This window comes from Brachyistius frenatus, unplaced genomic scaffold (assembly GCF_029030835.1).
Source record: "Brachyistius frenatus isolate BFR_SWC_R1_liver_20210118 unplaced genomic scaffold, ASM2903083v1 Contig_25, whole genome shotgun sequence".
Classification (NCBI taxonomy): Eukaryota; Metazoa; Chordata; class Actinopteri; family Embiotocidae; genus Brachyistius; species Brachyistius frenatus.
In genome coordinates this window covers 3,034,697-3,048,812 of record NW_027210624.1, presented here as the reverse complement: position 1 = coordinate 3,048,812, position 14,116 = coordinate 3,034,697, and the positions used below count along the sequence as shown (strand labels likewise).

General features: G+C 43.8%; 1 protein-coding gene across 2 annotated transcripts in view; it reads right to left on the bottom strand.

Moving 5' to 3' along the window:
• The window catches only part of nrp1a (neuropilin 1a), a 61,539-nt gene extending 51,279 nt beyond the window's left edge, over positions 1–10,260 (bottom strand). The window contains exons 1-3 of one of the 2 annotated variants that reach the window (XM_069698039.1): positions 9,717–10,260; positions 7,992–8,420; positions 6,496–6,670 (exon numbers count right to left, since the gene is read on the bottom strand). In XM_069698039.1, coding sequence (XP_069554140.1) covers positions 6,496–6,670; positions 7,992–8,058 — 242 coding nt within the window. In that variant the 5' untranslated portion in view covers positions 8,059–8,420; positions 9,717–10,260. The remainder of the gene's footprint in view (positions 1–6,495; positions 6,671–7,991; positions 8,421–9,716) is intronic. The other variant, XM_069698038.1, reaches the window with a different exon arrangement.
• Between the last annotated feature and the right edge of the window lie 3,856 nt (positions 10,261–14,116).

Genomic DNA, 14,116 nt, shown 5'->3' with positions numbered 1-14,116 from the left:
TCCACGACTCCCTCCTCAATTCAAGCATGGAGCCTCTTCTCCTTCTTTCTCCTCCAGAACGGGTGGAGAAGAGAAGGACTGTTTCAACGTAAGCCACCCCTGACGACTGCTCCGCCACCCACACATCCCCAACTTATTCATTCATCCTTCTTATCACGTCTTCTTGTTTTCCATAAAACCTCATAAACAGAGAAATCCGCATTTGATGGAGGGAAAAAAGGCAAGAGAGGAAAACCTGTTGCTAGTTATATTATACGAAGCAGAGCGAGGGGGGAGACGGCGCTTATTGCCAACTGTCTTTTGGAAACAGTAACATATAATTGAATTATAGTCTCAGTGTTTAATGCTTTTTCATCGGCGTTAGAAGGAGAATGAGTATGAATTTTTCTTACAGTCAATAGACGTGTGTCCAGATAGAGAGCTGAGATTACCAAATGTTGTCCTCTAATCAGGAGTCTGTCCACAGGGCTCCTTTTTTAGCAATCTGTTTCGGATAAAAAGAAAAAAGTAAAAGAGCATACGGCTGACATCGCTAAGCTGTGTGGGCTGGAGCTCCATTTGACAAGAAACTTCCATATAGGGAAGCTTGTATTGGTTTGAGGTTGGAAAGAAAAAGAAGAAGAAAAACAAATTCACCAGCCATAAGCCAGAAACAGCTTCGGGACACGAGTCCCTGGCAAACACAAGTTGCTAACTCCCACATCGAGATGAAAAACAAAACAAGCAAGACACGTGAGACCGGGATGCTTTTGTGCTGCCGCAAATATGCGACCGGAGCTTGAAATCCTGCGGATTATTTATGAGCGCGGGCCTTGTGTCATCCCTTCCTCTCCTCCTCTCCCACCTCGTTCCTCCTTTTCCTACTCCTCCGCCGTGAAGTGGACCTGCCTCCCGCTGCGAGGTAGAGTGGCTCGCCTCCCGGTTGTGGTCAGGTTGTGCATGAATCAAAGTGGTGACAGAGCAGCGGGGAGGATGGCAGATGCCACGGCCAGAAAGCTTTTCAATCAGGCTGCCCTTCCAAGCCGCGGCCAAGGTGAAACACTTCACCGGTGGATGAGGGAAAAAAAAAAAAAGACCCACAACCCCACGGTCACACACACACACACACACACACACACACACACACACACACACACACACACACACACACACACACACACACACACACACACACACACACACACACACACACACATGTACTGCATGCATGCAAGCACACATGTGCACAGACCTACTTTAATCCTTCTCATTAGCCAAGGAGTCAGCCCTCCAAGTTTAAAAGGGATGAAGAAGAAGAAAGAGAGTAATGAGAGTGAAGGTCAATGGCTTTCTGATGCAACATCTCTGTCTGCTGTCCAGTCTTTTGTGCCCTCTGGTTAATTAACAAGGTGAACACGTCTGAAGATTTAGCAGCAGTGTGGCTTCCATTTGCTCTGAACGGCTCACCTGCCTCGCTCACAGTTATGTCTTGCAAGTAGAAAATTGGGACGATATTTTCCGAATAGAAATTGAAGTCTGGGGAAGTTTTAACATGCTGACAAAATAAGGATTGTTATAATTGCTGTGAAGTGCAAACAAGACATATTCAAAGTAGATTGTTCTTTGTGATGCTGCTGACAAGCTTTTTTCAAGGTGCGCTGTTTCAGTGTAATTTTAGGTCTAATTTGATTTCCATTGTTACAAACTGTGGGAGTCTGTCAGTGCACAAAATACCAGCTGTTCAGCTGTTTTTGCCGAACCTGGTAGTTAAAAGAAGCGGTGTCGCCCTACGCACTCTATTTTGCCATGCCTATTTTGCAGTGCCGCTTTGAACTCCCCCAGCATGGATTGCTCCTGTGACATGCGCTTTTTTTTTAAAAGGAACATGCTGACAGCAGAAATAAATGCTCGCTAACAGGCCATAAGTATCTCCAACAATTCTTGTCAATCCCAAACCCCATCCCCACAGCCCTCGAGGTCACGGCACTCCTTTTCTTTAAAAGCTGCCACCGCCGCCGGCCTGTTAAAAAAAAGGTTCCTGGATTATTTACTTTCCTCCATGACAACGGCTAATGAACAATCACACAGCCCACCTCTTCTTATTTGCCCACGAAGAGGAGGGTGAGCAAAGAGCAAGGGGTTACTCTGACTCTTCGCACCCCAGCTGTGAAGCTCCACTGCTCTTTATCATGGAGCTGCTGCATGCTTTTAAGGTGGAAGGGTAACAAGGGATTTAGGAAAAGTGGCTGAGTGGATCTTTTCCCTGAAGCGCCTTCTGTCCTCCACTCTCACTTCCTAGAAACAGGTGGCACTCTTTGTTGGCCACTATGACTGTATGAGTGGAGTTAGTGGGATTCCACATGACAAAGAAGGAGCCGGCTATAGATACAAGGCAGGTTAATAATCCCCCCGCCCCCTTCCCAAGCTCCTCTTCTGGAGTCCATGGCCTGGTCACAGATGCCAGGAGGGGCAGGATGTCTATTGTAGAAGGTAAGCAGTAGAGAATGTTTGCCTTCCCAGCAGGCCCAGCAGCTCAGCGGGAGGGTGCAGCGAAGGGGCGGGGGGACAGAGAGAGGAGAAAGCTAACAATTAAAAAGAGGAAAAGAGTGCTTTTCCAAGCTTTGAGTTTCAGGCACCTGAAGGCAGGGGGGCTCTCGCAGACTTTTGAAGCATGGTGAGGAGGGGAGACTTTCACTGACTCTCCCTTCTGTCTCCCCCCACAAAGGGCTGCTTTAGAAGGCATTCCTTGAATATCTCCGCTACCTAGTACCACCCTGCCATACATCTCATCTGGACCCCCCCCCCCACACACACACACACACCCACACACACACACACACCACCCCGCCCTCCGTCTCCTGCACACAGGGTCACACTGGAATTTCAGTGAGGTCCAGAAAAATACCATCCAGACAGAGAGAAAAGCAAAGAAACGGGGGGAGGGCTGCGTGAGAGGAGACAGCCTCTGTCTTCCTCCCGTTTTTAACCTCTTTAAAACAAACAGTGCAGCCTTGACTGACTGACTGGCTGACTGCACGGGATTTCAGTGTGCTGAAGAAAGAACAATTTTTTGGTCTGGTCAGCAAATCCGATGCTATCAATGATTCATAATGTTGTCAGGAGTACATCATATCTGTGGAAAGTTGGTACTCCTCTTCAAGTCAGCAGGAGAGAAGGAGGTGGAGAGAACAGCCTGCAGCTCAGGATACAAGATTTCAAGGTTTAAGTAAGTTCAAAACTTTATCAGTCGTCGAAACATAAAACTTGAACAATAAGAACCACAGCATGTCGTTCAAATTGGATAAATTGCCCTTCAGTGTGCTTTGTGTAAAACCTGCCTGCCACTTGTTTAGATTCAAATCCACTGAAACCTCCATTTTTCCCTCAGATGGCTGCCCGATGAGGCTGACAGCCCTTATCAGATTGCAGAGAGAGAGAGAATGGGTGCACAGAAAGGGAGCTCAGCAAAACCATATCTATTTACTTCACTTTTTCACTTGAGCTTGGCTCGCTCATTCCACCGATTTTGAGAGGGAACTGACTTCAAATATTTGTCTTGATGCTGCCTGCGCCTTTGCCTCAAACTTCATTAGCTGTGAGAGGCAGCGAGGGCGGCCCCCGAAACTCCACTCTGTGAAAGTCTACAATGGTGCGTGAAAGGTAAACACGTTCTGCATTCAGAATCGCAAGGCTCACTTAGTCCCCTTATCTCTGTGATGAAGTGTTTTTCTCCCCCAGCTCTCAGGATACAGGCCTCTGCACTTCCCCAAACAAACCTGTCAAGGGTAGCACACGTGCAACAACACCGGCGCAGCCAGACGCCCCTCGGTAAAGGCTGTTTTTCTTTTTACGAGCACCACTTTGAGTGCTTCTTGTTTGGTTTGCTGATAAGAGCCATGTTGGAGAACATGTGGTGCATGTGTGTTCCATTTGCCCACTAATTAGATTGCAAGGCAATGCACTGAAGCATGCATTGTAACCCCCACCCCCTCCACCTCCACCTCCACCCACTCTGCCAGTCCATCAGATAAGGAAGCCATTCTGGCTCTCATCAGTTTCCATTATGTAAGGGCTGATTTGATGAGTGGGGTTGCGACAGGGATCCTGATGGGTCCAACACAAATCACACCCAACTACTGTCTGCAGATACATAAGTGACTGTATACCGTTGCTTATAACTGAATTTCCTATGACATGCCTTGTCAGCGATTAGCATGATAATCCTGCCTCATGTTACATGATCATTTGAAATTAAGGAGGAAAATGGATTTCACTTCCATGGTTTGTCTTTTCTGTCTAAAGCCAAAGCGAAGCTGTACGAGACGCAATATATCAAGAAGTGGAACTAAAGTCCCATGAAAACCACTCCATTAACAACATTAAAAATGAAACAGTACACCAAGTTAAAAATAGGAAAAGCCCCTTGGTCAGGATGACCCCATTTCCCCGGCGCAATCTCAGCACGACCCACATGAATTACAGACTGACTTATGTTTCACAGCCATCTGCCTGGGTTATTTGTTAACGTATCCTCGAGACACGAGGTTTATAACCTCCTGATCACACTATTGGTATTGCATTGTGTCTGCTTCAAATGTAAGGAATATGCATGTATGGTGTATGAGCAAAGGAAAGCAGTGAGGAGCAGGAGGAGGGGGAGGAGGAGGGAGAGGTAGAGATGCTCGCTGATGTAAACACATCCACAACACAAACTTCATCTGCTAACACATTTATGAACAGCCAATTAACTGGCAATCCGCAATCTGCAAATTCAGTGCGGCTGCCAAATGAAAGAGCAGCGCTAATTTGCAAATGATACATCGATGGATCACTAAACTCAAAGACTTTCAAACCGACTTCCTTGTGCCTGAAGGGACTGCATTCTTCTTCCTCGCATGTGTTTAGACACAGGAAATTCATTCCTGACTAATTTGATTAACACGAGCATTGTTACTGGCCCCTGCACCCCCCCTCCTCCTCGTGGCTTTTCATCGCTTTCTGCTTCTAACTGAGGATCTTGGACAGCTTAACAGTCCCCCTGGTGCTGAAACCGGACCCAGAAGAACTGTCAAGGAGCATCCAGCCTTTAAAAGACAGCAGCGTTCAGTCTGCCATAAATCTCTGACAGCAGTAAAGAAAAGGTTAAAGAGGGATTTGGATCCGGGATTAAAAAAAACAAACCCTGCGAGCGTATACAGGGGCCTTTCAAGGAACACAAAAGAAGTGTAGGGTGCAGGTTTTGGGTGGAGCGGGGATACAGTAACAGGATCCAGCAAAGCCCCGTACTCTCCTGAGCCCTGCAGCGTAAACAAACAGCTGAGACAGAGCAGGGCAGAGGCACCGTCACACGCAGAAAACCACACACACACACACACACACACACACACACACACACACACACACACACACACACACACACACACACACACACAAAGAAAGACAGGCAATCAGAATGAGGCAGTCTGCCCAGGCAAGGCTCACCTCCGGGGCAGCCGCACTGACACAGACTCATCACATTACTGTCTGTCTCTGGTTTCATCGGCTTAAACTACCTATCTGACAACAGGTTAGCCGCTTAGCCGCTGGATGAGACAGCTCGTCGCTTACGAGTCAAATAAGGATCAGTAACTAACTGTCACTGAGAGGTCCACCTTTAAAGGGTATTTTTAAGTTTTAAGGGGAAATCTGAGTGAAAAAAAAATCCCATCTGAGGTGGAGAATTTTACTTGGTTCCAACTGTGACTTTAACACACTGACTGCCAAATTAAAATGAGCTGAGGCTTGTTTTTTTTTTTATGTAACCTTTTCTTGGAATTTCTCACTTATTTGGTGAGTAATTGGATTTTAAGAGGGAATATGAAAGTAAATGGCTCATTAAGATGGATCTTTTTTTTCATCCAGGATACAAAGTAGCCACAGCTCATGGCGTCTGGTGAGGTTTTGGCCCAATAGTTCTCCTCCAAAGCCTTTTTGCAAAAGCACAGCAGTTCAAATCAATATTAAAGCCGCGGTGACTTCATCGCACAAAGACGAAAATCAAGGACATTCCAAAACCAAATGGCAGGGGTGAGACATTCCTGCTGCCCTATGTATTGCCAGAGCAGGATCACATTAACACAGCCTCAGTGTGCCTGCGGACACTAGATGGCGCAGTTTCATGTGCAATAGGGCACGAGGAGAGGGAGGAATGAGTGTCACATACTCACACAATATTCGTATGAATGGAACACACTATCAAATATAAATACATATAAATCTAGAGGTGGGTCTGTTTGTGTGGAGAGCATCAACACTATATCTCATTGGACATTGACATCGAAAAGCTCCCCATCACTAATGGCATAAAAGCGCATTGCTGTACTATTTTGATACAGGGTCCACTCTAGCCCGCTTTATTCCCGACTAACTTCAGATCAAATTGGGGCCCCGGGAATAAAATCCCATATTGGAGGGAGGGAGGGGTCAAGAGCACATCTGTTTTTCATGGAGAAGATCGCTAAATCGTTGTGTACTTACTTGCACTCCCGGTCCTCCAGATCAAAATGCGGATTGAAGTTGATGAGGATCCGCTGGTGAGGACCCGGCGCCGAGATCACCCACACGCACCTCTGAGAGGGGGGATAAGACATGGGGTATCCGGGCGACGTGAGGTAGTTGGCGGTTGAGATTCGGATGTTGTCTCCGCATTTATCTGCAGAAGGGAGTGAGAGGAAATATTTAAGGGGAGAAGCAACAGAAATGTAGGCTGATGGGAGAAGAGTTGGACTTAAAAGGAGGTAAATATCTGATTTGCTGAGGACAATCTCTTACACCAACAGAAAAAAAAAAAAGAGAGCTAAATCTTTCGTATAACTTTTATTGCAATGTCAGGATCGAGTCAAACAATGGGTGTTTATCAGAAACAAGCCTGAATAATGTATAAATACATGTTTTAGAAATATTCTTCTTTTACGCACTTTAATTGTAAAATTGGAGCAAAGTACTCAAAGTATTGACATAAAGTTTGATGTTTAGTCAACAACAATAGAGAGAAAATATGTGTAATCATCAGAAATTAGTTATAATGACCCCATGAATTTAAGTCAGTTACAAACAAAGGATAAACCTCCTTCTGCATCACTCTGAGATAAGAAATTAACAGTTTTTGTTTAGTGGTCCATATTGTAACACTGAAGTCTCAATGGAGGGTCGTAGCATCAGGAGAAGTTTGGTTTTGCCGAAGCCCGAAGTCACAGTATCTGCAGACTGCTCTTTTAAACTTCCCTGCGTGTTTGATCATTAAAAGTAATAATCATTTATTTTTCAGAGGTTGCTGCTTCTCATATTTATCTTCATTTGCACTCATCTCTTTAAATTTAATTTAATTATTAAAGCGCCCGCCATCTGCTGCTCTACCATTAACCTCTTGGAAATATTTTCAATCGGAATACATAAAAGTAGAAACGAAACAGATAACGTAAGAATAGAAGAAGAGGAAGTTGTGTAAGTCGAGGTTCTGAGCTGACTTTTTGAACTTCATTACAACTCACATGTTTAACCAGTGGCACTTAAACTTCTTTCCACACCAAAAGGCTTTAAACTCAATAAACTGTTTTATTGCAGGTTACAAGTCTCACAAGAAAGTGTAGTTGTGCACATTAAGTCAGCTATAAAGGAACATTTGAATGGTATTAAGGGAGGAACAAGGGAACAAAACCTAGGACACTGTACGGCAAACATATTAAATGAGTATATTAAACAAATTAAAACAATTAAAGAGTAAAACACAATTAAAGAGGGCTTTAATAAAGTTCCTATTAAGGCACGATTGAGCAACGCTAAAGCCTGAGTAGTAATACTATAAAAGGGCTTTTCTTTAGGTGTTGGCAGAATGGGCAGGTGAGCGCCTGTGCGTTTGCCCAGAGATCAGCGGCGATCAGAGAGGGCTAATCTTTTAAAAAAATATTGGGATTAGTCGCATTTGCAGAGTACATAAACCCGCTATTTATATAGATATCAGATGTCACACTTACCGTTTTTGAAAGCCTTGACCACCAAGAGGATTCCTATGAACAGGATAAAAACTAATCCACAATGCATCCTTGTTTTATCACCAAAAAAATAAAATTACGCATACAAAAAAACTGCTCCGAGATTAAACTCCTCCAAAAGATTTTTGGCAAGTATTCTTCTTCCCTCCTCTCAATTCAACAAATAAAAGAGAAGTGTCTCTTCAGACGAAGTTGGAACTAATCTGAGTGCGGGCTCAGGTCGCTGGCATCCTGTCATTCAGCTCCTGTTTCCTCTTGCCTGTGCCGGCTGCTCTCCTCTCTCCAGCGCCGACCGTGCCATATCCTCTCCAAAGAAGCCAAAGCGCCAGATATGTGAAGAAATGACCCACTCCAACCCCCTTATGCGTCCTTACTCCTTCAGATGATGCCCGGGCAGGATGTAATCCTTTGCTGTAGAGTGCAAAAAAATAGCAAAAAAAATAGGCGGAGATGTGAGCAGGTTATGAATGCGTGCCGCGGCCGTGCTCTCTGGACATTCCCCAATCTGTCTAAGAGGGCTGATGCTGATACAAATAAGACTATGAAGGCACGGATACACCCCTTCTCCAAATTGTGACCGCCGTGCTTCTATAGGCTCAACGTGGGGACTCGGAGAGGTTGATGATTGGCTTGATTACAAATAGCCAACCTATGTCTGAAAAGCCCCGTGTCTTTATATGTAAGCGGAGCTGCACACTGAGTCACAGAGCACCAGCAGTCCGTTAAGTGACATGACTCTCTCTCTTTCTTCCTCTCTCTCTTTCACTCATTCACCCTCTCTCTCTCTGCCCCCCTCCCTTTTTCTTCTTTTACAAAAAGGAGCCAGACATTAATGGGAGATGTAGTGACAGAACAGGACTCCCTACAGGAACATTTCAAGTCACTATTTAACAATTTACCATTGAAAAAAAACAGAACATGCAGTTTGGTGAAAATATGCTGCCATAAATTTAAGTCTAACTAATTTAAGTCTGGATTTTCAAGAATGTTGTCGGGGTATTTCCTCAGGATGCCCTCTTCCGCTTCTATCTGGCTCTGATCACTTCATGTGACACACTGAACTACCTAATCAACACAACTTTCCCTATGTGTCCTTTAGTCTTTTAAAACACTGATACTCCAGCTCAAATGGAAACACATCTGTGCTGCAGTATTTATTCCAGGCCCTCTGTTTGCTCCGGAGCTAAATGACATAAAGTGTTTCCCTCCTTGTAGTTCTCTTGAATGTCTTTTTTTTAACCATAGCTGTCCAGATGCGCCGATTGTTAAAGCCTGCCCCACAACAGTGACACCATTAAACGGGCACTCTGAAATTTAGAGGAAATCAATTAAAGCGTAAATTATAGTAGCCTCGAGTCGCTTACTCAAAGCTGCCCTTACTGGGTCACACTGCACAATGAGGAGCGGGGCCGGTTGGTACTCAACAATCAGCACGTACAATACTAATGTGCAAAATCCTGCATAAACACATCACAAGGCACCCCATAATTTACAAAAAAATAAAATAAAAAATAATTAATATGCACACTTTGTATGTTTTGGAAAAAAAATGGGAACAATAAAACGATTGTAAAATAATAATGGTATTGTATCAGCCAGATTTTAAATCAGGGGAAAATTATGGATAACTGTTATCATTTCAGTGCATTTTAACGCAGTATTTATTTCAACCATTGGCACAAGTCAAATAAAAACAACTGCATTCACCTGCGTCTTGAGGACTCGCAAACCCGCAGGCATCCAGCCCTCCTCTCTTCACTTCCAACATGCGTGGAGCAGAGTGTACGATCCGATAGCCCTCCTCTGATTCTGTTTATGTGACACAAGATCTTCTCCGGAGCTCCACAAAATCAAGTCCACTTATTTGATCCCCCAAACCTCTCGTTTATACGCAAAGGAACTGCACTACGCACCCCAGTCCAGTCCGCGCAAAGACGCACAGCCGATGCACACTCTCCTCTCCGCGTACAGAATAGTCTTTTCACCGCGGATCTCTTCGGATCTCTCCGTGTTTGGCTCTTATTCAGCAATGTCACAACTGAAGTCCAACCAACGTGAGGGGAAACAGGCAGTCCAGAAATGTCCCAGTGAGAGAAAGAGAGCTGTCGATTTAAAATAAAAGTCCTTATTGATCTAATATAAGTTCTTTTTCCGACCGTCTCTCTGTGCGCTACCGCTCACAGCTCCTCGTCTGATGTGAATGCAGAGGGTTTGAGTCCTTGCCAGCTCCACACGCCCCTTTACGAGGGATGAGTACGCGGATGCGCGCGATTGTTCCGTGCGTGTGTTGGTGTGTGTGTGTCTCCGCAATCGATATGCAGATTTCACCCAGCTGACTCTCTCTCTTCGTCTCTCTCTCCCAGCCTGTAGCTTTTATTGGACACATCAGAAAGTCACATTAAATATAAAATGTACCAACCCGATGGCGTCTCTACGTTTGTGAGACATCTTGAATGAAATCTATTTTTTATTTTTATTTTGGATCACTCACAGAAAATCCTTATGAAAAACAAGAATAGTTTCATAAGGATATTACACACACATCAGAGTTGATCTGTAATTGCCCAGAAGATTTGTTGGATCATCACAAGACCTAACACAAAACTACAATGACGTGTATTATGGCAACTGTACTGCACCATACTCACTTTAAATTCCTATAGCAATATCACATTAATATTGTGCAGATTCTATATGGTCTGATGCAGTTTTCAGGGAGCCTAAATGGGCAAACAAGAGACTCACTGCAGTTACTGTATGTGAACAAAGAAGCTGTTCTCTGGTTGTGTATGAACAGCCCACCTGTCTTTCCGTCTGTCTGTCTGTCTGTCTGTCACCCACTTCAGCCTGCACCAAAAATAAACACAGACACTTTTGAATGGCAGCATATGTAATTCTGAACATGATCTGGTCAGAAGTGGCATTAAAGGTGTGACATGTGACACTAAGTTGGTAAATCATTCACAATAAATGTCCCTTTGTTTTTATTTATGATTCACACAGAATTCATAGGAATGTACATTTATAGCCGAACACATTATTGAATGAAGACCAGAGTTGGAAGAGAAGGAGTTTAGTGGACTCAAAAAAAAAAGGACAAATCTTGTCGATATTACTTGTTTGGACATTAGTCTCCAAAGATTTAGTTATGAATAACCTTCTCTATTACTGCATTCACAGATGCTGCTTTGAAAACACTCATCTGAGAAGATTTCTGATGAGTTTCGCTGTAAACAAACTGTTACAAACAGTGGCGAAAGAGCTCTGGTCAAAACATCCATTCATACTTAAACTACTGAAATTGTGCAATTCTCCAATCAGGGGAACTGAAACTAAAAAAGGATTCGGACTCATATGGCTCAAAGTTCCCTGACCCTACTTCTCCAACCACGCTCACTGGGCCTTCAGGGTTAAGCCTGACACACATGCAGCTTGAGTTCTCCACTGTTTTAGCTCAATTGACTGCAATAAGTGATGCTTCTGACTGCAGGTCTCTGTGGTACAGAAGCTTCGGTCCTGTAGGGGGCATCAGAGCTGGTGAGCAGCTCAGAGAGAGCCACCCATTGCTCCTCAGGCTCACCTTACTGTACTGCCTGAGATCGCACAGCTGGGTTTAAAAAAAAGTGCACTGATTCAAGGCTTTTGCACACCTAATCACTATTCAGTTTACATTTAATTCAGCTTCCAATGAAACAGAATTAAGACTGCTCTCTGCAGTTGTGGGGAAACAATAATCCTCATGTACTGTGCTTTCTAATCTGTCTGTTCTAAGGAAAAGTAGCAAGCAAATCACTGTGTTCCCCTACGAGAAACATAAGCAGCACTTTGTCAGTTCAAGAGGCTGCCATGTTTTTGGTGTATTAAGATGTCCTCTGAGAAGTTTTGGTGGCACAATAGAACTAGATAAGCCCGCAATCCTTACACATTATTATTTTTTATTCCTGGAGAGAGAAGGAGACGGAGGATCGAGTGGCTTTATTCACATCCCAGCCTCAGTAATTATCTGTCTTGCTGATAACACACATGTTAAAATGGTGCAGGGCATCTCTATCAAAGGCAGCCCTAACTAGCCTTTCGTGTCTTCAAGATAACACAGGAACAATGTCTTAGAGTCATTTCACAAGGGTGCCTGCCAGTGCCGTATCTGAAATGGGGGTTGGGGTGGAGGGTTGTAGAGGTACAATAAAAGAGCCATTTAAGGATTTGCCTCTTCATATATATCCACGCTAATCTTTAGTACGGCCCTGATGAATAATTAGCTACGGTACAAAAGCAGTCATTTTATGGCTCCTCTGAGCAGTGGACTTGATTTCATTAGCCTGCCCTTTATTCTCCAAAGTGAGTGAGTCAGAGTGAAATGTACAGACTCAAAGCATCTGGCAGGAAGTCAGCGTGAGTGTTGCACCTCAGTTTCTGATTGAAAAGTCACTCTGTGGAGTCGGCTGATAAGAACTGCAACATGATTTAACACTTTTTGGGTAAAAAGTAACAGACAGGCAACAAATTACAGAAAAAAAGAATAAGTGATGCTTCCATATGAGGAAGAATTTTTCACTCAATGATTTAATAAGCAAATATTATGCAATGACCTTTACAGTCAGATATCAGCTCAGCTTGACATCTATAGGAGGTTTTGTAACAACATAATCAACACTAATGAGGGAATATCTTCCAAATGAATGGTGTGCATCGTATGGGATCTTAACAACTTAGTCAAATAGAGGGAACCATGGTTATGACTGATGAAAACACAAATCTGATACACAGGTCTGTAAATATTCACTGGTTTCCTGCATGAAAATAAGATAAGCTCGACGCCCAACCGCCACTCTCACCACTCTCACCACGTCGTTACTCTCCACCTCGCAACATAAAGGGCACATCACTTCCTGTTTTGACATTAAACTTGGGCATTGGATTATAAATTCTTTTCATCACACATTTTTCAGTCAATATGACCTACAAGTAAAAATGTGTGGGGTATTTTGCCATCTGCATAACACTCCTCTCTGAGGGATTTTTCCAACCCATGTGCCTGAATCTGGTCGATTCAGATACTGGTTTGGTTTCCCACCATGTAGATGAGCAGTTCCTAGCAGCTTACTTAATCAAGGTCTAACTTTTACTTAACAATAAAATTGTTGCCTTCTTGATATTTGGATAGGCAGGAACTTTTTCAAGACCATCCTCATGTGTTTACTTCCTAAAACCTGCACCAGACACATTTAACCAGTCAACAAATTGAACCTTCTCACATGGTTCACTTTCTATGTCTTTATTCTGTGTGATAAGAAACCAACCGAATTCTGAAATGCAACAAGTTTACCAGCTCACCCACTGAAAATGCCCTAAAGCTACGTTTACTCCCATCACAACTGGGCTAATCACTACCAAGGTTCCCCCATAGGCTTTTAGTATATAACAGTTTTCTGCTGAGGAGAATCAAACCAGCCAGCAGCCTCGGGGGACTAAACTGGGCCACCCATTCTGAGATTTCATCCATTTTCCGATTGCAGCTGCACAGCGAGGCCTGATATTTTCAGCGTTGCTGCCCCAAATGACGGGGTGCAGGATGCCAGTCCTGATGTCATGTCATCCAACGTATGGTGCACTGATCTCAGCCAGACTCTGGGTCTTGCTGGCTGCTGTCATGTGGACCATTTAATCTCTTGGATTTATGTGCTAAAAAGCCCACCCTTTGATAGGAGCCACCCCATATCCATGCGGGCAGTATTTCCTCTGTAAAAACAACAAGTATTCTGAGAAAGTTTATCTGTGACATCACTGCAGATCATACTCTGGACTTTTATGTTCAGTATTCGATGACAGATTTGGTATTTCCTCCACCACTAGGAATATTTAAATGCATGTTTCTGCACTACAAAGTGGATACAAGGCACCGACTGTGAACTTTTTAAAATAATCTGTTACCTACTAATCACACAGTGTTCCGGTTTCTCCTCCATGACGACCATTGTAAAAGACAGCCTCAGGCTGGAAGGTTATTGTGTGCGTGAATAGGGGCTATGCAGCTCTCACAGTATAGAAGTTGTTGTACCTGTTTCACAATTTTGGCAGCTGCTGATAATTACTAGCCAAAGAATGTT